Source organism: Alosa alosa, chromosome 22 (assembly GCF_017589495.1).
Source record: "Alosa alosa isolate M-15738 ecotype Scorff River chromosome 22, AALO_Geno_1.1, whole genome shotgun sequence".
Taxonomy (NCBI): Eukaryota; Metazoa; Chordata; class Actinopteri; order Clupeiformes; family Clupeidae; genus Alosa; species Alosa alosa.
In genome coordinates, this window is record NC_063210.1 from 10,065,738 (window position 1) to 10,090,909 (window position 25,172).

Below are 25,172 nucleotides of genomic sequence, written 5' to 3' on the forward strand. Positions count from 1 at the left end.
TATTTTTGTGTGGGGGACTGAAGGCCATGGTGTGACGAAGCGACCCAAAGTTAACCACCTAGGCGAGGGATTCTATTACATAAACACAGTAGCATCTCCCGTCCCCATCGCTTCTCCCCCCTCTCTGCACATTGACAGACAGCTGGGCAGCCAGTCAGCTGAGACAGGAAGGAGGGTGGAAACCATGTGCCCCGGTGATATGTAATAGCCTGGGTCTGTCTGTCAAAGTGGATATCTAAGTTTAACACGGTAGAGAGAGGGAAAGACCAAGAGGTCGACACTAGTGGGAACAGGGGACTGTCTGGGAGGACTTGCATTCGTCTGCTCTTTGGCCTGTTCTAGCCTTCTGGCTGGGAGATATTATATAGAAGGCATTATATAGCAATTTATTTATTCTGCTTTATTTTATTTTTCCACTTTTTGTTACTTGAGTCTTGATTTTTATTTTTCTCATTGAGAGTGTTTTTTTTGAAAACAAGCAATCATGAATATCCAGTCGTGTGCCAGGTGTGGGTTCACGGTTTACCCTGCCGAGAAGATTAACTGCATGAATCAGGTAGAGTATTCCAAAATCTATTACTGTAGGTCTCCTCTTCCCGTGTATGACTGGAGTTTAATACAGTGGAAATGTCTATTCTCCATCTGTAATAGGATATATATATGACTGAATACTTAAAAGTACTTAATCAATAGTATTTTATTGAGGAGTAAGAGAAATAGAGACCTGTATGCAGGAGCATAATGTGTATTTCTGTGTGAGAAAGCTGCGTAGCGGCTCATGGAGTGAGCCAGGTCAGTCCTGAAGACTCCTCACATTGTTTGTTAAGTGATGAATTAGATTTGAGGCATATTTCTCCCAAATAAGTCACAGCATCACATCTCATAAGGTGTGTGTGTGTGTGTGTGTGTGTTTTTTTTTCCTTCTATGCTTTGAACAGAACTGGCACAAAACGTGCTTTCATTGCGAGGTCTGTAAGACGGTCCTAACTGCCAAGAACTTTGTCAGCCATCAGAAGAGGCCGTACTGCCAAGTGTGAGTATGACAGGATAAATGGGCTCTTTTGGTGGATCAACTTCACTTTATCTGTCTTTTAAGGTCTAATTTTCATGAAGTACCTTGCCTGAGTGTAGATAATAATTCTCACAGTGTAAGAAAATGAAAACAACTACCAGCAACACTAAAATGATCAAGGCCAATTAAACCAAACCCAAGATTTGTTGTATTTTTTATTGAAAAAGTGCTTTAACATTTGTGTGTAAATGATCTCTGTAGGCACAATCCCAAGAATAACACTTTTACCAGCGTTTATGAGACGCCCATCAATATCAACGCTAAGAAACAAGCCGAGGCTGTCAGTGAGGTGAGTGGGCAATGATGTCATGCATAGCCAAAGCACATAGCTCACCTCTCTCTCTGTGGCCAGAAATGTGCCGCTATGGTCAGATGCCAAGGTCCCACGGACGATTTACATGAGTCAGATATACAACAGATATATACAACCTTTGTCATGAAGATGACAAAGGTTGATGTGTCATATTTTTGGATTAATGCTCTTAGTATGAGTCTTTATTTGTCAAGTGGCAATGTTATCATTCAGCATCAAAGTCGTACTGACTTCATCTTGAGTCAGTGTTCTTGGATATGGTGCAAATATATTGCTGACGATAGAGATACAACATGTTTCTCTGTAAAACTATGTTTTTTTGTTTTTAAATGCAGGAATAGTCATAGGAAAATTTGTTTCGGTACTGCACAAGGAATTTCACATCTTCTCCTGTATATAACTGAAATCGGTTTTACCAATAAATGTATAAATAACAGATAATAGACATCATCCTCATTAAGACATTCTAGCTTTTGAAGAACAGGACTTTACACATTATTAGTTAGAACATGACATGACATGGCAAAATGACACTGAATGACACCACTTTTTTCCTGTAACCTTTAAAAGAAAGAAAAGGGGTTTGTTTAAATGGCAAGTGCCATTCGAATTACTGTTAGGAGTTAATTAATGAATAAGAGGTTTGTACTCTGTTATTTAAACTTTTGTTAATGAGTCTATGTCATGGCCTTCTGTTGACTGGTGCATGGTGGTCTAAACCAAACCTCGAAAACAGGTCAATCAGCACTTTCGATAGTTTTGAGCCCCAAACCTGTAACAGCCATTTCTATTTTATTAGAGGCTTGTAGAGGCTGTTTTTGGAGGCATTCAGAAGCCTGAGTGACTCCAAAGGCTTGGAATGGGGACTATGGCTCTGGCTGATGCTATTTCTGTGTTGTGACAGCGACACGACACCCCTCCATGGCCCTGCTTTATGCATTGCCAGTTAAATTTATACCCTAGGAAGCAGCTTCACCTCTCTCTCTCTCTCTCGCTCCTTTCCCCTTTCTCTCTTTCTCTCTCTCTCTCTCTCTCTCTCTCTCTCTCTCTCTCTCTCTCCGTCCACTCATAAGTAGTACACCAGCTGCTGCTGTCTGTCTGAGGGATGTTCCTCTACAGGTCCTGGGGCACTTAAACCTTTTGAATTCTACAGCTTTACTTTAGATCAGATAAGCAGCAGCATCATAGCAGTGAAACTCTAGCTACTTGTACATTTAATATGTCCTATTGGTACAGATGGCATTCTTTAACCTAGTTAATTACCTTTACCAATTTTTGCCTGAGTCACCTAAACTGACACTTAAAATCTCCTAAAAGCTTCGTCCACAAACATGTAAGCAGTTTCTTATTAAATGTAACCATGAATGTGCAATCACTATAGTATAGTATACACAATGTTCCACCATGAGGCAAAATGACCATGGTTGCCAATGGCCGTGCCCTCTACCTACAGTTCCAGACAGTTGCTATTCTACAGACATGAAGTCTAAGACAAGGTCTCTGTGGATTCATCTGCACAATTGAAAAATGAAATATTCTATGAATTATGCCCATGGCTTTTTTGATTAAGTGTAAATGCCATGATTCCTGTGTCCTGTGTACGACTACATTGGGGTTTTTAAAAGCACATCTCTCTTCCTCCAGCTCAAGTATCGAGAAGAAGGAGAGCGGTTTAAGTCAACGTTCCACTATGACATGAGGTCACAGGAGATGGAACTGGCCCGTAGAGCCAGCCAGATGAGCAGCCAGGTGGGCCCTTTCGTACATGCTTCACTCGGCCTCAAATAGTACTTGTTTACTTTCACTAAATAAAGTGCTGTGTTTGTCATGCATAGGCTACTTGTTCAGCCTGACGGTTTCTTCCCGAACTCTCCAGGTTGCCTACTCAGCAGAGTTTGCGGAGCAGCAGAGTTGGTACTCACAGTCGTCCAGCCACCAGGAGATGGTCAGAGTCGCCCAGGCGCAAAAGAACATCAGCAGCGTGAGTAAGAGTTTCCTGAGGAGTCGGTGTCTTTACTTCTATTGTGTGGCCCATGTTTGCAGAGCTTAACACCTATTTGAATTGCCAAAATAGTCTATATTCAGTTGTCAGGGTATTACTTGTAGAGACACAAGCGATTTATTCATTCATCCATCCCTCCATCCATCTCTCCATCCAATTATCCATCCATCCATCCATTCATTCATTCATTCATTCATTCATTCAGACAGACAGACAGACAGTCAGTCAGTCAGTCATACAGACAGACATCAAACTTAGTTTATCATTTAAACGTGGTGCTTGTGCCTGTGTATGCCCTCTAGGTTGAGTATAAAAAGGGACATGAGGAGCGGGTGACCCAGTTCACCTCTATCACAGACTCACCTGAGATCATGCATGCAAAGACTGGAGCTGCCCTGGCCAGTGACGTGAGTACCAGCACCAGTCATTACAATACCTTATCACCTTTTAGATTTATAACTGAATATTATCAGCTATTTCTTTTAAATGTTTATAAATTAGTTAGATCAATAAAAAGGCTAAGTATTAAACTAAATCCTTCAGTTTAAGAAGCAACATGATCTGAAGGTTTATGAGCATAAATCTTCAATGATTACCTTAAAGATGCTTTTATGTGTATCTTTAGAGGCCCATTCATTTAAAAAAATAAATAGACAGAACTAGGTTATTTGTTGGTGGCTTTGTCTCTACATTCCCTGTTGTTTATTTGACAGGTGAAATACACAGAGGAATATGAGCAGTCCAAGGGTAAAGGGAGCTTCCCAGCCATGATCACACCAGGCTATGAGCACGCCAAGAAAGCAGCAGCTCTGGCAAGCAGCGTGAGTCGGCATGCAGAACCTCACGAGACTTTTCAACCCGAATTCTAACCTGAAACCTAGTTCATGTGTCACTCGCTGAGTTCTTGTTGTTCATGAGTCATATGATTGCATTCAGGTGGAGTACAAGAAGGGCCATGATGAGAGGGTGTCGAAGTACACCGCGGTCAGCGACACCCCGGAGGTGCTGCTGGCCAAAGCCCAGAGCCAGATCACCAGTGATGTGAGCTCCACCAGCACATGCCACATTTCTGACTTCTGTGACTCTTGTATTCAAGTTTCCTTGCCATGTCAGATAATGACAATTATTTTACAGTATGCTTTGAAACAATGGGTCTCTCAGATCCTAACAATCAGTTTTATGCAATGATTTATGCAATCATCACTATCCTGCATGTCGTTATCTTACACAGTCAGTCATTCTTCTGACATTCATTAGACATAAAAAAAAAGGATGTTATGAATGATCTTTAAATGACTTCCATCCCCAGTATGCCTACACTGAGGGCTATGAGCAGCAGAGGGGGAAAGGCAGCTTCCCTGCCCACTTCACACCCGGGTACCAGGTGGCCAAGAAGGCCACAGAGATGGCCAGTAAAGTAAGTGACTCACACACATATACAGTAGGTACATGCTGCAGTGTCTTTATACGTAGCACATACCCCCACACTCACAGGCTCAAGCATGAAAGAAGCCCTATGCAGGTCTGGTTATTCCTTCACTGTTTCTGGGTTTTCGCCTGATTTGGGCTCGCATTTTTCACGACATAGCTCCCCCTGCAGCTTCGGTAGCAAGTGACTGCTACGCTAAACCCCCACTAGCTAGCGAGCTAGCCATCAGTAAACCAAGCTAAACACATAGGGCTCACAATAAAACGGTCGAGCAAACACATTGTTCAAGAGACTATCAAATCACATTACAAAAACGAAGTTCACCCAAGGGTAGGCTACTTACAATTTTGCAGTCTTTTTAGAAACTACAATCTAACTACATTTTCAAGTATTTCCGCTGAGTTACATCCGGATGTGTTCGGACCGCGACCAGAAAGTTGCATATTCGTTTTTTTTCCGCGGAGAATCACTAGGGGGAGACGAAGCACCCACCAAACGACCAAAAAAGTGCTGTAGAACCATCAGAACGACTCTCAACCTGCATAATTAAGGTCATTTTTGCTAAAATTGTTGCATAGGGCCTCTTTAATAAAGTGTGGAACACACATGCAATCATGCACACATGCATGCAACCCCCCCCCACACACACACACACACAAAGTACACAGAGCCAGCAAGGACAAACAACGGCCGTCACAACACACCCACCCACACACTAACACACACACACACACACACACACTCTCTCTCTCCCTCTCTAATGTGGTGTGGCTGTGTGTGCTGCAGGTGAAGTACCAGCAGAGGTATGAGCAGGAAATGAAAGGCAAAGCCAGCACTGAGGTGGGCATGGCTGAGATGACCCAGGCCAAAGAGAACGGCAGCAATTTCAGCCAGGTGAGATCTGAGAGAATGCTATGAAGTCATTTCACCAGTATGGATTTAGCAGTCATTTGGCTACAGTGCAAATGGTATTTGTTAAATTGAAGTATTAAAGTATATCCAGTTGCTTGCAGTATGTTTTCAGTTTTGATCATTTCCCTTTATATCTGTGGAATATTATGCAAATGTTGTGCATATAAATATTAATTTACCGGTACTGTTAATGAAAAAAATGTGCTATAGCCATTCTGTACAATATTATATAATTCTATGTTTACTAGATGCAGTTAGTCTCACTCATTCTGAGTGGGTTTATAAACAGTTTTCTAGAAGCAGTGAGTACACAAGCTGCCTCTGGGCTGAGCCACATGATAGGAACCATTTAGAGCCTCTGCCCCACACGTCAACCATGTTTTTCACAGGAATAGGGGATATACCAGTTTAATTCACTAAGTGATTATAGGAACTTGATTAGGCTATAATATCACTTACTCTACAGAAATGTATTATCTAACTCTTAAGCTGAACAACAACAGCTTAGAATGCTTATTGATATTCTGATGAGGGCTTACAATGTAATATTTAATTAGAAAGTCATTTGCTTAGGGATGTTTCTTCTTTACTCAATAATCTTCATCGTAGACAAAAGATGGTTGTGGAGTATGATTTTTGTGACCATGACATGATATTTAAGCAGATTTGTTAGGTTGTTGTTGTGTTCGTTTTGGCTTTAAATGAAATATTATCCCCATCTCTCAGTATCTCAGTTTGACACTAGCCACATCTGTTCCATGAGTGTTATACAGTAGAACTGCACTGCAGTATATGTATACTGCATTAGAGTGTTTTAGACAAATGGGACTGAAGTTAGAATGAAAACGAATGAATGAATGAATTAAACCTGAGAGTGAGAGAGCTTCCCTGGTGTGTGAGATGTGTGATGTGTTGTGACTTCTTGTCCTGTTCTCCCCACAGCTGGCCTACACAGAGGAGTACGAGCAGCAGAGAGGCAAGGGCAGCTTCCCCGCCATGATCACACCAGCCTACATGCAGGCCAAGAAGGCCAACGAACTGGCCAGCAATGTAAGTATCACTTTATAGCACAATGTAGTTTTGAGCTTTTGTGGTTTATGGTGTGCTGGCTTTGTTTTTGCTTCTTCTGCTTCTACCAAAGATCAAATGAAGGAAGCCGTTTGGGTCAAAATAATGTTTGATCTTGTAGAGACATGTTTGGGAACTTGTTGATGAATTCAGGCTCATTGAGAGGTGTGTGTGAGGGAGAGACATGCAGTACCTGGTGCACTGTACGAATAAGGGCCTTCCTGGATTATTCATAGACACATACATGCATGTGTGCACACACACAACACACACATGCTCACACACACACACACACACACACACACACACACACACACACACACCTTCATCCGTCACACTCATCACCTGTCAGCACTGCGTGGAATGTGGGTGGTGGGTCATGGAATGGAAGCCTCTCTCATGACTTCCACCAGGAATCTGATGTTGTCACTGCCGCAGCTCTCAATGGCCTGATTTAGGCACACTGTCTCTGCGCTCACAGGAGTGTGTGTGTGTGTGCTTGTGTGTGTGTGTGTGTGTGTGTCTGTGTGTGTTATGTGTGTGTGTGTGTGTGTGTGTGTGTCAGTGTGCATGTGTGAGTAGATGTGCTCATGCTATGGGAATGCAATCTGATAGGTGGGCTTGAAGACTTGCAGGGGTCCTTCTTCACTTCACTTCATACATTCATTCTTTCAGCTCAAATACAAGAAGGATCTTTCCAAGATGGGGTCCTCGCAATATCATACCTTGAACCCTGACGACAACCTGGCCATGAAAAATGCCCGTAAAATAAATAAGCTCGTCAGTGAGGTGAGACAATAACAGAGATCACCAAAAAAACAACTGTTCCTCTTAAAACTCAAGCACACACCACTGACACACCTACTGTATGTTCCCTTTCTGTCTGATTTACCCCTCCTTTAGTCTGTGTTTGTTTATGGTACATCACACCTAGTGTAAGACAACGTGTGGAAAGCCCTGGATGTTTACATTGCAGCCAAACATAGCAAACTCTGTCATGGGGGATTGCTGTGTGACTCACGCCCAGGATTAGAGCAGTCATCAGTCACAGGTTTCACGGTCAGACCCAAATCCTCCTCACCTGGTGTGGCCGGCATCTCCGGCATGAAGGCTCTCTTGCCCAAAGCCGTGCCAGCCCGGCGACACATCACAGTGTTGGCACACAGGCGACTGGCGCTTTGCACCACAGCAGCGTGCGGGAGCAGAGCAGCAGGTCTGCTCGCATTCTCAGACTGATACCTGATGATCCTAGAGACACTGTTTCTATCATCGCCGCACTCGCCCTTCTTTATTTATCCGCAAAGGTCAAGGGTCAATGGTGCTGTTGTGTGCAAGTGTTGAGGTCATGGTTGAAGATTTTTGAGTGGGGGGATGCCATGCAGATGACTGTGTGTGTGTGTATAGCTGAGGTTTGGTAATGAAATGCCAAGCGGGGCATTGGGGTGATATGGTCGGTCTTTGTATCTCCACAGGTAAAGTACAAGAAGGACCTTGAGACCACCAAAGGACACAGCATCAACTATTGTGAGACTCCACAGTTCAAGACTTCCAGCAAGGTCGCCAAGTTCACCAGCGATGTGAGTGTCACGTTTGCAGCAGTGTGATACAACACTATCTGAAATCTATCTATATCTCTGCTATTACTGGGCAAAGTGGAGTTGCTTGGCAACAGCTGACTTATTTACTGTTTATTAGATGCAGCTTCTCCAACATGTTAAAACTATTTTTTTTTTATTTTATGACTGCAGAACAAGTATAAAGAAAAATATACCAACCATATGAAGGGCCACTATGAAGGATCTGGCATGGACAAGAAGACCATGCATGCCATGAAAGTTGGGAACCTGGCGAGCAATGTAAGTCCTCTCAGATTTCAACATCCTGGACTGCCTTAGAGACCACTAGAGGCCATTCATGCTGGATCTCATCATCCCATAACTAGCATCATCTGATTGAGTGATAATGGGCCATGAATGCCATAGCCACATGGAATAAATTTGTTTAGCCTCTTCCACAAAATTCAATTGACCTGTTTCCAGTGAATTTGAAAATACACACTACACAGAATTCCTCATTTTGCATTTACTCAAGGACAAAACAGGAATTTCTTCTTCTATTACTTTTATATTTGTATGGGTTTGTGCCATTTCTGCTAAACATTGTGGCAAACTATGCACCTCATAGTAGAATAGTAGCTGTTGGCATTCATCATGTTTTTGCCTGAACTGTTTCAGATCGCATACAAGTCTGAATATGACAAGGAGAAGACAGAGCAAGGGGAATACAACTACCCAGCAACTATCACTCCAGGTTACCAGGCCCAGAGGAAACTGGATCCGCTGAAGGATGTGAGTGTTTTGAATCCTAATACTGTAATGTGACTTTTCCCACATAATTTATGTCAACATTTGAACTGCATAATCCCTGCGTATGCCCTCTATCTAGGTTACGTGTTTATTATTCTTTTATATATTCTGTAGGTGAACTATAGGCAGCACATTGACAAGTTGAAGTACCACACAGTGGCCGAAACCCCTGACATTGTGCAGGCCAAAATCAACGCTCAGCAACTCAGCAATGTAAGTGCAGAGCAGCTCAACAGAGTCTATATATGGCTCAGAGGGAGTCCTGCAGCATGTCCATTCACCATTTCATCCTCTGAGCATGGTTTAAACTTATGAGCACCTTTATGCCTATGGAAATGTGTACAGCTGCTGTTTCTGTGCACAGTTGAACTACAGAGCTGACTATGAAAAGACCAAGAACCAGTATACCCTAGGTCAAGACCTGCCCGAGCTCAAGAAGGCCAAAGCTAATGCTGAATTGATTAGTGATGTAAGCACACACATAACTGTACCCATGGACACACACACACACACACACATTCACAGATATACAGGCACACACACACTCCAAAAAAAGAGAGAGAGAGAAATTAGGGCTGCTCAATTTATGACACAAATCATCACCATTTTTTTTTTGGTGATTCACGCTCAACACCATCCATTTACCATTTCACCACCATCCATCTAAACTTTAAAAAAAAAAAGTTTTTTTAACAGTGGATTTAATTTAATTTTACATATAATTCAAAAATATATTCAAAAATATTATTGATATAATTTGGAGAAATTAAAAGTTTGCAAGCTCTCCTTATGAATGGAAATACGGTGAGAATGAATAACTCTGGTCTATCCTTTCCCTCACATACCAGATCAAATACAAGGAGGACTGGGAGAAGACCAAGTCCAAAGCATGTGACATTGGCCTGGACACCCTCACTGTGAAGGCTGCCAAGGCATCCCGAGACCTCGCCAGTGATGTGAGTCCACAGACGTCCTTAGGGCACCTCACAGACCTTAACGATACAGGGAGCTTTTAGGGAGGTTCTCAGCTAGCATTGAAAAATATGAAAAGCAAATGTAACAGAGAAATACAAACTATATATAGGAAACCGTTGGCCTATAGTGTTTAGAGTTTGAGTTCTGGTGCTGGTCAAGGCAGCAGGTTAACCACCATTACAGGATTGATGTAAATATTTAACAATGTGGGCAGATTAACTGTTAAAACAATTTTTTCACTCTTCTTTCAGTCTTAAACTGCTTAAATATGATTTAGTTATATGGAATATGTAGAATATCTGTATTTAGTTTCAGGAAATATATGAGTAGTATAGTCCCACTGGATCAGTGCTATGATCCCATCATTCACAGATCAAGTACAAAGAGAACTTCATGAAGAACAAGGACAAGTCAGTGTGCTACAACGTGAGCGACTCCAAGACTCTGCATTCCCTTCAAGTGGCCAAGCTCAACAGTGCGGTAAGACATCAAAACATGCAGAATCATCCACCACAGAACACGTACACGGTATGTTTAGAAACATTAGAAATAAGCTACAAGCTGAACAAGCGAACAATAAATCTACTATGTAAGCCAAGACACATGGTAACAGCCCACAGCAACCCTCGATGGAACAGTGTTCAGTTATGTTCTGGCGTGACAGTCAGCTTCCCCTCCTCAAGTTATCTCTCTCTTCCTCCGTCTCCCTCATCAGATTGCATACAAGAAGGACTCCAAGGAGATCCAGGCACAGTGCCACCTGCCTCTGGACATGGTGAACCTTAACCAGGCCAAGAAGGCCCAGGCCCTGGCCAGCGACCTGGACTACAGAAAGAAGCTCCACGAGTACACTGTGCTGCCTGACGACATGAAGGTCCAGCAGGCCAAGAAAGCCTACAGTCTACAGAGTGAGGTGAGACAGGAAACATTGGAGGGGGACATTTATATGTATTAATAATTATAAAATAAATAATTATATTGTTGGTGATAGTGCTTGTTATTATTTGACCTTTATTCATTGTAAATATGTAGTTTGTAATCAACACAGCTTAATAATTCTTAATGGACTTGAATTGGACTGTGGAATCATTTTTTATTTTCAAATCAAATGCATATAGAAGCAATTATGTTTCTATGATGTATTTTCCCTGTAGAATGTGTACCGGTCAGACCTGAACTGGATGAAGGGTGTGGGCTGGGAAGCAGACGGCAGCTTGGACAACATCCAGGCCAAGAAGGCAGGAGATGTTCTTAGCGAGGTGAGCTTTGAGAGACAGGGAACAAGATAGAGGATATGTCTGTCTGTCTGTCTGTCTGTGTGTCTGTCTGTGTGCTTGTGTTTGTGATGTTTGTCTTTTGGGTCTGAGTCTGATTGTTCTTGTATGGCTCTCCTGTGACAGACAAAATACCGTCAGAAGGTGGACAAAGTGAAATTCACGCAGGTAGCTGACACCCCCCAGATCAAACACGCCAAGAAGAGCCAGGAGCTTCAAAGTGGGGTAAGACTTTAAGACTCATCAATCCTCATCAATCCATCATTCCCAGTTCTAATACTGTTTTAGAAACAACACAATATTTCATCCATAATATTAGACACTTTTTACATCCTAAACTAGGTATTTTACTCACAATTTTATTTAAACCAAACATAATGTACTGTATATGTAATATTAAACACAATCAATTATTGGCAGTGGTGCTTAGGATGTTGATGATTATATTACCCCTTTTTTCCCCAGGTGACATACAAAGCAGACTCAGAGCAGATTATTCACCAGTACACCATGACCAACGACGAGCCAGTCTTCAAACAGGCCAAGGCCAACGCAGAACTCCTCAGTGGGGTATGACCTCTCACAGACCGTATGACCTCTGCAACAGACCATCACATCATCAACATATATCAAATATGACATACACTGAGAGTGTCGTACATTTGTACCAGTATATGTGTGCCCTGGCAACTGATCCCATCATCTTGTTATTGTTAGTACAGTATTTTTTTGTCCACATGAGACATTTGAGACAGATGCTGTTTGAATGGAGACTTTATTTTCCCTTCCCTTACATGTTTTATGACGTTTCATTTTGTTGTAGAAAACGTACAAGAGCAGTTATGAGCAGCAGAGAGAGAAGGGCTTTGAGCTCCGCATGGACGCCCTGTCCATCCTCACAGCCAAAGCCAAAAGGGACCTGGCTAGTAACGTGAGTTGGTCTTTGAATTCTTAAGATCACCATTTAAATCCTTAGTGGGTTCATTCTCATTTCAAAGTCTGAGGATGCATGAAGTGGTTTGCTTTGTATATTCCACTGATTGAATATTAAATTTCATATTTCCTCAAAAAACACCAGAAGAACCAAGTCCATGATACTGAATAATTGAACCCATGATAACACAGAAATATACCGGTCTTGCGGAGTTGTGATTACACTTATCCACATTGGGACTCCTGTCTAAATGACATTAAACCAAACTTTTCCTCACTCAAATACTTGCAGATTAAGTACAAACAGAATTACGAGCTGTCAAAAGGGAAGATGATTGGCGTGAAGACTGTGGCCGACGACTCTCAGATGTCCCACTCTTTCAAGGCCTCAAAACTCCAGAGTGACCTCAACTACAAGAAGCAGTATGAGGACAGCAAAGCGAAATATAGAGACTGTCTGGATATGCTGACCCTTACACACGCTAAAAAGGCCCAGGACATGGCCACCGATCTCAACTACAGGACCTACCTGCATGATTACACCACCATGCCCACTGACAAGAAGGTGCAGTGGGCCAAGACAGCTTACAATCTGCTGAGTGACGTGAGTGTCAATTCATTCAAACTACGTTTCCCATCATGCCTCTCTCTAACCATGCCACCATCATTCATGTCCTTAAGTCATCAATTACTTAACTTAATTTTTTTTTTAAAACATCTGGATAGAGCATGTTAAACTGTCACATATTTTACAGTTACATAATGCACATCAGTGTCATGTGATCTTAATATTAAGCTGTAAAGCTAAGTTGTTAACAAATACTCACTCTACAGCACTGTCATAGTAATACCAGTTCTAGCTGTTGAAGGTGCTATGTGGTATTGCATAGTAGTAGTAGTAGTAGTAGTAGTAGTAGGCCATAGGATCTCTTTAAGGTCTAATTATTTGGCTAATCATTGCAGTGTGAGATGACATGACATTTCTATCCTCAGAAATCCTACCGGTCAGGATCTGAACTGGATGAAAGGAGCTGGCTGGTTGGCAGCCGGATCCCTTGATGTGCAGCAGGCCAAGAAGGCCGGAGATCTCATCAGTGAGGTAAAGCACCGCACCCCCGTGGCACCTAGCCAGCACTTAGACATTTAGCTGTTATGCTAGGCCATTAGAAGACTCTCTGTTACAAGAGGTTCACTTCTGGAAAGAAGCATACAGTAGCATATGACTAGCCAAGCAATATCTCAGTGATTTCATATTTGTCACTACAACTCAGACTTTAATACCTCACTCTTTCTGTTCATGTTAATTTGGCTAAGCACAAAAAACTCAATTTAAATCTAAACTCACTGTTACCACCAAAAAAAAAAAAAAACCCTCTAACACTTATGGGAGACATGCTTTTCTACAGTCAGTGAAAATTACTGATACTATTTGTAGGTCAGTAAACTATCTAGACGGTTAAGGCAATTGAGTGTATGTCTGGCATTCAGAACTACATAACCACTGAAACAAGGTCAAGGTTAAATCGTTATTTTATGGCTGTGGTTATATTTAGAGGAGAAACTAGCACACTGGTGAAGAACCATTTCAGAGTTAGTTAAGGACTGGGTGATGTTAAAAGCACTCCTTACTCAGCCAAAATGTATTATCTGACAAGCTAACCAGTTCTTTTCCTACCCTTTTAGATTGGCATTACATTATACATATGCATATATGCTTCTGGCAAAATGTTGATAATTTAAAAAGTTTTGAAGCTAAGTACATTTTCTCAGTAATTATAAACTGCAGTGAGCTGTTAAATGTCCTTTGGTTAACTGCCTCTGAGTCTCAATTCTGAATTTGGAAAAAAGGCCCAATTCTGAAATAGCCATCCCGTAATTTATCCTGTGTAGTCTAGGAGGACATGTTATTAGAAGTGCTGATCTTTCACAGAAAAGCATGTTTATATATTTATAATTAATCTTCATACAGTGCAGCGGCCAACTGATAGTGCCCATTATTAGCCCCTTAGCGTGCAAGTTAAGTAGAGTGGCCCAAAATAGATTGTGGCCGGACCCTGACTGGAGTCTCTGAGAGGGCAAGCTTTCATCACTTTGGAATCTTAGGACCTTACAATAAAATAACGCTATCCAAGTAATGCAAGATCCAGGGTGCTAAGATGAGTCAACACAAATGATACAGAAGTGGAGCATCTACTCTACTGAATATCTTAGAGAATGATTGATGAAGAGTAATACTATCTCTTAACCTTTTGATCTGGAAAATTCCGGATGTTACATACTGTATGTGCAGTACCTGCTGGCTGATGTGATCATACTAATTATGTAAATAAATGATCAGTGGAGGCAGTTATAAATACTGTTTTGATATAATATTGATGGTGAAAAGAAATAATGATACTCAAAAAGAGGAGTGATACTCCATATTCTTGCCAATGTCTCTTAACTCATTCAGTAGTGTATGCTCTCCCACTCAATCCTTCCTTCTGTTATTAATGTGACGGTGCCTTTCATGCAATAGTTTCATTTAACGTTACAGTCAGTGTGTTGGATGTCACAGCATGCCTTATCTGGTGTGTATGTGTGTGTGTGTGTGTGTGTGTGTGTGTGTGTGTGTGTGTGTGTGTGTGTTACAGAAAAAGTACCGGCAACATGTGTCCGATCTGAAGTTCACCAGCGTGGAGGACACACCGGAGATGGTGCAGGCCAAACTCAGCAATAAGCTCACCCTGGACGTAAGCCACTTGAACCCTTTCACCCGACTAGCCCACACACACACACACTGGCTTGCCAGACATGGGCATTTTACAGCTCTCATAATTAGAATCGCCTTAAGTAGTTGTCCAAGTCTAAACTTAATCAGTAATGTCCTGGGATATCATGACATCTTAAAATGTAAGAAATGAAGGCCATGAAATTCTTGGAGACACAGTCTGTTTATATATGGAAATTTGTCCGGATTCATTTTGTATAGTTTGTGTATATGTTCATGATATGTGATATATGAGCTTTAAAATATGCTGCAATATTTGGCATTATCATGGTTCATGAATAACTCATAAACTACTCATTTTCTATACTAAATTTTGTTAACAGCTATTAGCTGTGAAGGTTAACATTGCGGACATGTGAGCCATATTTAAAATGTACATTGGGATATGTTTATAATGTCAATATTGATGATAAATGGGTGACACATTAGTTCTGTCTGGTAGTGGAATGGGTGGGGCTGTTCCTCAGTTGGTGTGATTTACTGTTGCAGCGTCTGTACAGAGAGAAGGGAGAGAGCTTGAAGCACAACTACACTCTCACCGGTGACCTCCCAGAGCACGTACAGGCCAAACAGAACGCCTTGAACCTCAGCGACGTAAGGGCCCGCTCGCTCCCACACCTCATACACTTCACACAGTTAATATGCCATTTCTTGTGTGGTTGTGGCACTGCATTTGTTCATTTTCATCACTGTAGTCTTTCATCATCAAAACAGTCGATATATATATTTTTTAATTCAATTATATATTTTGTGTTTGTCATTCACAGACACGTTACAAAGAGTCTTGGACCAAGATCAGAGATGCTGGCTACCAGTTACGCCTGGATGCCATTCCTTTCCAGGCTGCTAAAGCTTCAAATGAAATTCTCAGCGATGTAAGTCTGACAATTACATTTCTCCATGGAAGCAGAGTTCTTCAGCAGAAATAAAGGATGTAATGGACATTGTGCATTTGATATTTGCAGCAAAAGTACAGAGAGCAGTTTGAGAGGACAAAGGGTAAGATGATTGGACTGAGAGGTCTGCAGGATGACATCAACATCGCCCACTCTGTCCACGCCAGCAAACTGCAGAGTGATGTGAGTACTAAGCCCGTGATAACAAGCCTTCAGAATAAGAGTACTTTTGCATTGCCTGTGTCAAAAATTGTACGTCAAGTATTTTTTTTTTTAAATACAAAAATTGTATATTCCCACTTTGAAATGTAGGATCCATAGTGATTTCTTTTGTGTGTGTTTTACATTGTTTGTTTGTTTGTTTGTTTATCCCCTCATGTCTTATCTCCCTCCTAGATCACATATAAGAAAGATTCAGCCAAAGGGCACTCCCAGTACCACCTCTCCATGGACATGCTGGAGGTGGCCCACGCCAAGAAGGCCCAGGCCCTCGCCAGTGACCAGGACTACAGGCTCATGCTGCACCAGTACACCACCCTGCCGGACGACATGAAGGTGCAGGCCGCTAAGAGAGCCTACGAGCTGCAGAGTGACGTAAGTACCCCCCGCCCCCGTTGGAGAGGTCATCACATTGTCCATGTCACACAGTAGAGGTGTGGAGAAAGGATTAGGGTAAAAACGAGGAGGATGAGGAACAGAGGTAATGAGACAGTGTATATAGTAGTGACACTGTGGACCGTATTACATGTTGCTGATACTACAGCAGTGTATTTCTAACTCAAGAAGCTAGTGTCCACCTCTCTACACATTATAACTCAAGAAGCTAGTGTCCACCTCTCTAGATAGTGTATTTCTAACTCAAGAAGCTAGTGTCCACCTCTCTACACATTATAACTCAAGAAGCTAGTGTCCACCTCTCTACACATTATAACTCAAATCCAGTGTGTCCATCTTACACATTATAACTCAAGAAGCTAGTGTCCACCTCTCTACACATTATAACTCAAGAAGCTAGTGTCCACCTCTCTAGATAGTGTATTTCTAACTCAAGAAGCTAGTGTCCACCTCTCTACACATTATAACTCAAGAAGCTAGTGTCCACCTCTCTACACATTATAACTCAAGAAGCTAGTGTCCACCTCTCTACACATTATAACTCAAGAAGCTAGTGTCCACCTCTCTACACATTATAACTCAAGAAGCTAGTGTCCACCTCTCTAGATAGTGTATTTATAACTCAAGAAGCTAGTGTCCACCTCTCTACACATTATAACTCAAGAAGCTAGTGTCCACCTCTCTAGATAGTGCATTTATAACTCAAGAAGCTAGTGTCCACCTCTCTACATTTATAACTCAAGAAGCTAGTGTCCACCTCTCTAGATAGTGTATTTCTAACTCAAGAAGCTAGTGTCCACCTCTCTACACATTATAACTCAAGAAGCTAGTGTCCACCTCTCTAGATAGTGTATTTCTAACTCAAGAAGCTAGTGTCCACCTCTCTACACATTATAACTCAAGAAGCTAGTGTCCACCTCTCTATACACATTATAACTCAAGAAGCTAGTGTCCACCTCTCTACACATTATAACTCAAGAAGCTAGTGTCCACCTCTCTACACATTATAACTCAAGAAGCTAGTGTCCACCTCTCTAGATAGTGTATTTCTAACTCAAGAAGCTAGTGTCCACCTCTCTACACATTATAACTCAAGAAGCTAGTGTCCACCTCTCTATACACATTATAACTCAAGAAGCTAGTGTCCACCTCTCTACACATTATAACTCAAGAAGCTAGTGTCCACCTCTAGATAGTGTATTTATAACTCAAGAAGCTAGTGTCCATCTCTCTACACATTATAACTCAAAAAAGCTAGTGTCCACCTCTCTAGATAGTGTATTTATAACTCAAGAAGCTAGTGTCCACCTCTCTACACATTATAACTCAAAAAGCTAGTGTCCACCTCTCTAGATAGTGTATTTATAACTCAAGAAGCTAGTGTCCACCTCTCTACACATTATACCTCAAAAAGCTAGTGTCCACCTCTCTAGATAGTGTATTTCTAACTCAAGAAGCTAGTGTCCACCTCTCTACACATTATAACTCAAGAAGCTAGTGTCCACCTCTCTACACATTGTAACTCAAGAAGCTAGTGTCCACCTCTCTACACAAGAAGCTAGTGTCCACCTCTCTAGATAGAACTCACATGTGTCCACCTCTCTGTACATTACAGCATGTGTTGGTCTGTTTGTTTGTGTTTGTACAACCTCTCTAGAGAGTGTATTTATAACTCAAGAAGCTAGTGTCCACCTCTCTACACATTATAACTCAAGAAGCTAGTGTCCACCTCTCTATACACATTATAACTCAAGAAGCTAGTGTCCACCTCTCTACACATTATAACTCAAGAAGCTAGTGTCCACCTCTCTAGATAGTGTATTTATAACTCAAGAAGCTAGTGTCCACCTCTCTACACATTATAACTCAAGAAGCTAGTGTCCACCTCTCTACACATTATAACTCAAGAAGCTAGTGTCCACCTCTCTACACATTGTATTGCAGAACTGCACATGTCCTGTCTGTACGTACAGCATGTGTTGGTCTGTTTGTTTGTGTTTGTACAGCATACCTGTGCTTACTGTGAGTGTGGTTGTCTTTTCTGTAGAAATCATACCGCTCAGACCTGAACTACTTGCGAGGTGCCGGCTGGATTGCCACTGGGGCTTTGCAGATCGAGGGCTCAAGGCGGGCCACGGACCTCATCAGCGATGTGAGACTTATGAAACACTTCAACATTCAGCTCCTCACACTTAAAACATTGTTTTTTTTTTTTTTCAGATTTAATGGCCTGTTTGATACGTTTTTTGAAGATTCAGAATAGTATATTATGAACTATGTATGAACTATGAAAATTGGATTTGTTCTGTGTGTTTCATCACAACAAATCTAAACATTTTTATGTCAATGTGGTTCAAGTGAGAACTTTTCAAATCTTTTTGACATAGTTGACCACTAGATGTCGATAGAATCCATAAATGACCATCTCAGTATCATCAAACTCTTGCCCTCATCATTGCTGCCTGTTTTCCTCTTTTCCAGAAAAAGTACCGCCAGCAGCCATACCACTTCAAACACACCTCTGTGGTGGACTCCCCAGACATTGTCCACGCCAAGCTTAGCAACAAGATAACCAATGAGGTAAGAGCCCCCAGTCTAATAACCAGTACATTTCCTCCTGACTGGGCAAAATTTTTGTTTTTGAACAACCGTGCATTGGTTTTAGTTAGAGAAGTGGTGTGTATTGTAAATGTTGCATGGGCTGTTGGACAGTGGATTTACCTTAAGTCTTGTTGACATTTTATTTAGCGTTTGTACAAAGAGGCTGGAGAAAATGTGCGACACAACTACACCATCACAGCAGAGAGACCAGAAATCACCCAGGCAAAGATCAACGCTGCCAACTACAGCGATGTAAGTGTACCTGACTCACATTATCTCTCTCTCTCTCTCTCTCTCTCTCTGCATTCATAATAAGAGAATAAATGTTCAATCATTGTTAAAGACTGTTGATTTATTGTGTTGTTGTGATGTTGTAGGTCAAGTATAAAGAGTCGTGGCATACACTGAGAGCTCAGGGCTATAAACTGACCATGCAGGACATACCTTTCCAGTCAGCAAAGGCATCCACAGGCCTCGCCAGTGAGGTAAGTTCACACATTTAACTCATGTAAACATCCTCTTACAATACATATGGCCTGTTCTATTTATGCCTGTCTATAAATCTGCCTTTGACAGAAACTAGAGATTAGATTATGTCAGCAGGTGTCAGGTAATTGCTATTTTGGAGTGTTTGAGAAAATCACTTAGTTTACTGGAGAGGACTACAGAATAAGGTACATACAGTAGATCAGTATAGAGGAAAAGATCTTAGCAGAGGAAAACAGTGCACCTCTCATCTCTCCAAACCAAAGTTCTGAGCCTTTATCTTGCCTCTCGCCTCTCTCTCTCTCTCTCTCTCTCCCTCTCTCTCTCTCTCTCTCTCTCTCTCTCTCTCTCTCTCTGTAGGTCCAGTACAAACACAACCATGTGCTGGATAAAGGTAAGCACATTGGGGTGCGCAGCGCACAAGAAGACCCCCTGCTGGCCCACTGCATGCAGATGGGCCGTCTCCACAGCGACCAGCAGTACCGCAAGGACGCGCTGACCACCAGCGGCCAGTACCACCTGCCTCTGGACCTGGTCAACCTGGTCCACGCCAAGAAGGCCCAGGCCCTGGCCAGTGACCAGGACTACAAGACCCGACTCCACGAGTACACGGTGCTGCCGGACGACATGAAGGTCCAGTGGGCCAAGAAGGCTTATGACCTGCAGAGCGAGGTGAGAGAGAGAGAGAGAGGGAGAGAGAGAGAGGGACAGAGGGAGTGAGAGATAAAAAAGATAGGAAAAAAAGAACGATATAAAAGGAGACATTGTCTGTGTTATCTGTGACTCTGTGATAGCCCTCCTTTCTCTCGCTGTTTACTAGTTTATTTGTATCCATTTGTATGAGGGTTAATGACGTGACTTTTTTAATGTGAATAAATACAGTGCACAATAAAATATTCATAAGTTACTTTTAATACCAAGGTCAACTACAAAATAATGTGTTAAGCACTGTAGACACTCTCAGATATACTCACTACCAAAAAAAAAGAAGTGTGTTATTTTTTAGAAACCTTTGTTTGTGCCACCTGATATTTTGTGGGTGGTGAAATTGCAAACACAGTCTAAAAATGTATTAAACCCCCCATTAGTGTTGCACAGCCATTAAGACTTGTTTAAACACCGTTTTCCAACTTAAAAAAAAAAAAAAACCTTATGTCCATTTTTAAAAGTTTTTAAAACATTTTTTTAAAGCCTTATTTGTCAATGACCCACGGACATGTGGTAGTCTAACACATGAAATGTTCCCTTCAGTATTTACCTCAGGGTTAGTTCCTCATCCTCTCATCCATGTCTTAATGTCTCCAACAGAAAGTGTACAAGTCCGACCTGTCCTTCATGAAGGGCGTGGCCTGGGACGGTGTGGGTGCACCTCAGATGGAGTATGCCAAGAAAGCCGGAGACCTGATCAGTGACGTGAGTGGACTACCAGGCCATCACATAATGTTATGACTAGTACAGTCATTTAAAGCATCAATACTATTTATCAATACTACTGCTATTACTATTACACATTTTTTTTTAAACAGAACTGTTTTAATGACTTTATGTTTGACTTTACATTTCTTACACGCCTTATTCACGCTGCGGTCATTGTGTAAACCAAAACGAGGCTACAGAGGTACACTGACTATGTCATTAATGCATTTTCACCACCTACTGGCGAATGCATAGAACACAACAATCCTATGGTTTGTGTACCCTGTAGCCTCGTTTTGGTTTACAATGGCCACCACGTGAATAATGCAAATAGACTGCTGAAAATGTAAGGTTTTTTTTTTTATTATTGAAATCTGCAGAAGAAGTATCGTCAGAACCCCGACCGCATTAAATTCACCTCAGTGGCAGATTCCCCTGATATTCTCCATGCTAAAAACAGCTACATGCAGTGCAGTCAGGTAAGGGACTTTCATCATGAACCCATTTTGTTTCAGGAACAGCAATTGTCCTTAAGTATTATTTAAGATAAACAACAGTACATTCAAGTCTGTGAGTTTTGGTTGTGGATAATACATGTTGTTGTTGTTGTTGTTGTTGTTGTTGTTGTTGTTGGTTATCTGATGGATATTGTTGGCCTCGTTGTTTTATATCTCGAACATTCATGAATATTTGTACATATTGCAGAGGCTCTATAAGTCCGGAGACTCTGATGCCATGCACAAGTACACTCTCCATGCTGACGACCCCGACTTTGTCAGGGCCAGGCTTAACGCACAGCAAATAAGTGATGTAGGACACCTATTCTCTGATGGATTCATTATTTAAACATTTTTCCAAAACGGGAAACACAGGTTGACCTAAACGCCCACTGTTTCCCTTGCAGAAAGTTTATAAGACCTCAGGAGAGCAGGTGAAATCAGCTGGGTACGACTTGAGGCTAGACGCCATTCCCTTCCAAACGGCCAAGGCCTCCAGGGATATCGCCAGTGATGTGAGTTTACCATGAAATCTTTTTTTTGTTGCTGTTGATTCAACTTTTAGTTACTGTTATACAATACATCTTTGACCTACAGACATAAAAAGATGCAGGCCTACTTTCACCGTATTTCATTAAAGTTTTCTTAGAACATGACATATACATACTAGCAGAGCTAACACATCTTGTTAAGCATCTTTACCTGTAGCACATAGCATACCTTTTCCCAATTCATTGCAATTTGTTCGATATATTTATTTCAGAACAAGTTGGTTGACAAAATTCTATATATTATTCCATTATTCCATTATTATTATTACTAATATTGCTCTGTTCCGCAGAGATAATCCAACATGCAAGTGACATTCTTGAAACCTTTTCAGTTCCGCTACAAAGAGGCGTTCGTGAAGGGCAAGGGCCAGCAGGTGGGACTGCTGTGCGTGGAGGACGACCCCAAGATCATGCACTCGCTGGCTGTGGGCAAGCTCCAGAGCAACACCGAGTACAAGAAGCAGTCCCACGAGATGCACTCGCAGTTCAAGATGCATGCTGACCAGCCCGAGTTCCTGCAGGCCAAGAAAAGTCAGGCGCAGGCCAGTGACCTCTGCTACCGCCAGCGGCTGCACGACTACACCTGCGACGCCGAGCAGCTCAACGTCAAACATGCCAAGAAGGCCTACAAGCTGCAGAGTGACGTAAGTACTGGACTGAAGACTCTATGCAACCCTGTGCTGTGATTATTATGAGACCATTGATTCTGGTTAACTTTGCATAGCTTTCTCAGTTTACCGTTAGTGTTTTGTGTTTGTGTGTTACATTATACTGCATTTAATGGAAACAAGATACCTGCTTTTTGATTTTGATTTTTAATTCAATTAATTTCATTTGGTTCATAATGGAGCTTGGTAGTGAGTGAGTGTCTCTGTGTATTGTTATAGACTATTTATTAGATATGAGATGAATGCATAGCATGTAGGCTTAAACCTCTGAAGAGCTTAGCTGTGCTTTAATTGAGGCAGTGAGAAGTCACTGTAAAGTTCACTTTATTGACTCTGATGGCTCACCCCACAGGTGAACTACAAGTCAGACCTGAACTGGATCAAGGGAGTGGGCTGGACGCCCCCAGGCTCCCACAAGGCGGAGATGGCCCGGCGGGCCGCTGAGCTGGGCCTGGCAGAGGGAGTGGACACTGACGAGGCCATCGCCAAGTACCAGCAGCTACTGGTGAGCAACAGCAGATATGACACAGCTAATACATAGGCTGTTACAGCAACCTGAATTAGAGAGGTTACATAGCTCTAAATGCAAACAGCATAAAAGCTATTTTCAATTTAATAGAAGCCAAAAGAATAGCATTTTACAGAGCATTGTATATCATTATATCTATTCTACACTACAGTAATCACTTCTTGATGATTAATTTCTATTTAGCAAGTTGTTTAATCCATTTCTCCACCATTGTCCTCTTCGTCTGTGTCTGTGTGTGTCTGTGTGTTCATGGTCCTCTGTCCCACCTCTCAGATGTACCAGCGTCAGATGATGATGGAGCAGCAGATGCAGATGGAGATGCAGCAGCAGGAGTCCTCCTCCTCCTCCAACCAGGTGGAGACCATGGAAGAGTTCAAACAACCCGACGTCAACCCCGACGCCATGGAAGTGCTCCACGTCAAGAGGAAGAAGGTCCAAACTATCCAGACCAACTTCCGGAAAGCCACCAGCAGCAGCACCACCACCAGCCACACCCAGTCCTTGTCCAGCACGCAGTCCGCCGTCACGTCCCAGACTGCCATCAGCTCCCAGAAGACCACAGCAGTGGTCTCTGGCTCCTCTGACACAACGATGTAGACTGATGGTGTTGACCGCCTCCTGTTGTTTAAATCATCAATGTACTTTTTAATTTTTTTAATGATGTGGTGAACTACTGTAGAGCCTGGTGCTTTTATCAACAGTGTAATTGAACTGATGAGCAGTTGAGGGCTGTAGGTGGAGAAAAGCTATACTGAGAGAATTTGGCATGTGTAAAAAAAGTTACGTGGAAGGAAACAGAGAGGAATTATGTCAGTCAAGGATCATGATGTCGGCATATACGATGGAGAATGTAGAACGAGCTGTGGTTGAGAAGGTTAACAGGAAGTTGATTTTTGATTTTTGTGATGATGCATGTGTAAGCTGAGCTAGATTTGCCACGGCTGTGAGCAAAATGAAGATGCTCCTCATAGGGATTTGTTTTCTGTTTTTTTTTTTTTTGTGAGAGGCAGCAAACTGAATGTCATTTTGTATTATTATTTGGAATGATGATAGAAGGTGCTTTAAATGAGCCTCAACAATATGTAAATGTATTACTTTACTCGGAGTAGGCTTTGAGCAAGACGAGCATTATGGTCTCACATCGCCAGACTTAGCACTGTCAAAGTGTCTAGTGCCACCTTGTGGTGGTTTGCAAATGGTTGGCCTTGTGTTAGACGACATACTGTATGTGATTTTTACTTGGATGACTGACCGGTTCAGCTTTATGACTATAAACTTAGCCTATAGGCCACAGTGTTTGACAAAAGTGAAAATGCTGGGTTATGAGTTTCAAAAGGAAAATAAATGTTTTTCAACAGCATCTGCTTGATGGTGTCAGCAACTCTGCAGCAATGCAGAGAGAGAGAGAGAGAGAGAGAGAGAGAGTTAGAGACCCTTGTGTAGATTCCAAATTCAATCAAAATGCATTGGCATGGGACATTTTATTATATCATGTTTAAATGAACCATGATTAACAGTTCCAGTTATCAATACTGCTGCAGTTTGTAGGTAGTACACGCACACACACATACACACACACACATTGCACATTTCCGGCACAAATCATGCTGTCATCCAGCCTGTCACTGTAGACAGGAGTTGTGCAATGAGGTTTGGAGATCAAGGTTGATAGCAACTGGGTGCTGCAATGATCTGTTCAATAAGTAAAACTACAGAAAAGAAAGGGTGTTTTATGATATATTCAAGTAATGCGTTGGGATGCATCTTTATACAATACATTTGGCATCAGAACCAGAATC

At 41.9% G+C, this 25,172-nt stretch overlaps 1 protein-coding gene across 1 annotated transcript; it reads left to right on the forward strand.

Moving 5' to 3' along the window:
* Positions 1-245: 245 nt before the first annotated feature.
* On the forward strand, positions 246-24,733 carry LOC125287832 (nebulin-related anchoring protein). The gene is given in 44 exon segments (XM_048233875.1): positions 246-556; positions 939-1,033; positions 1,274-1,361; positions 3,030-3,134; positions 3,262-3,366; positions 3,690-3,794; positions 4,101-4,208; positions 4,324-4,428; positions 4,697-4,804; positions 5,603-5,710; positions 6,671-6,778; positions 7,472-7,585; positions 8,269-8,373; positions 8,545-8,652; positions 9,031-9,144; positions 9,277-9,375; positions 9,527-9,631; positions 10,011-10,118; positions 10,510-10,617; positions 10,853-11,050; positions 11,292-11,396; positions 11,538-11,636; positions 11,877-11,981; positions 12,235-12,342; positions 12,637-12,948; positions 13,338-13,352; positions 13,354-13,443; positions 14,978-15,076; positions 15,604-15,708; positions 15,882-15,989; positions 16,080-16,193; positions 16,407-16,604; positions 18,673-18,777; positions 19,107-19,205; positions 19,374-19,478; positions 19,604-19,711; positions 20,073-20,384; positions 21,021-21,125; positions 21,509-21,607; positions 21,834-21,938; positions 22,033-22,140; positions 22,509-22,820; positions 23,197-23,349; positions 23,647-24,733. Coding segments are annotated over 44 exon segments (5,559 nt in total). The 5' UTR covers positions 246-484; the 3' UTR covers positions 23,971-24,733.
* The last annotated feature ends 439 nt before the right edge of the window (positions 24,734-25,172 follow it).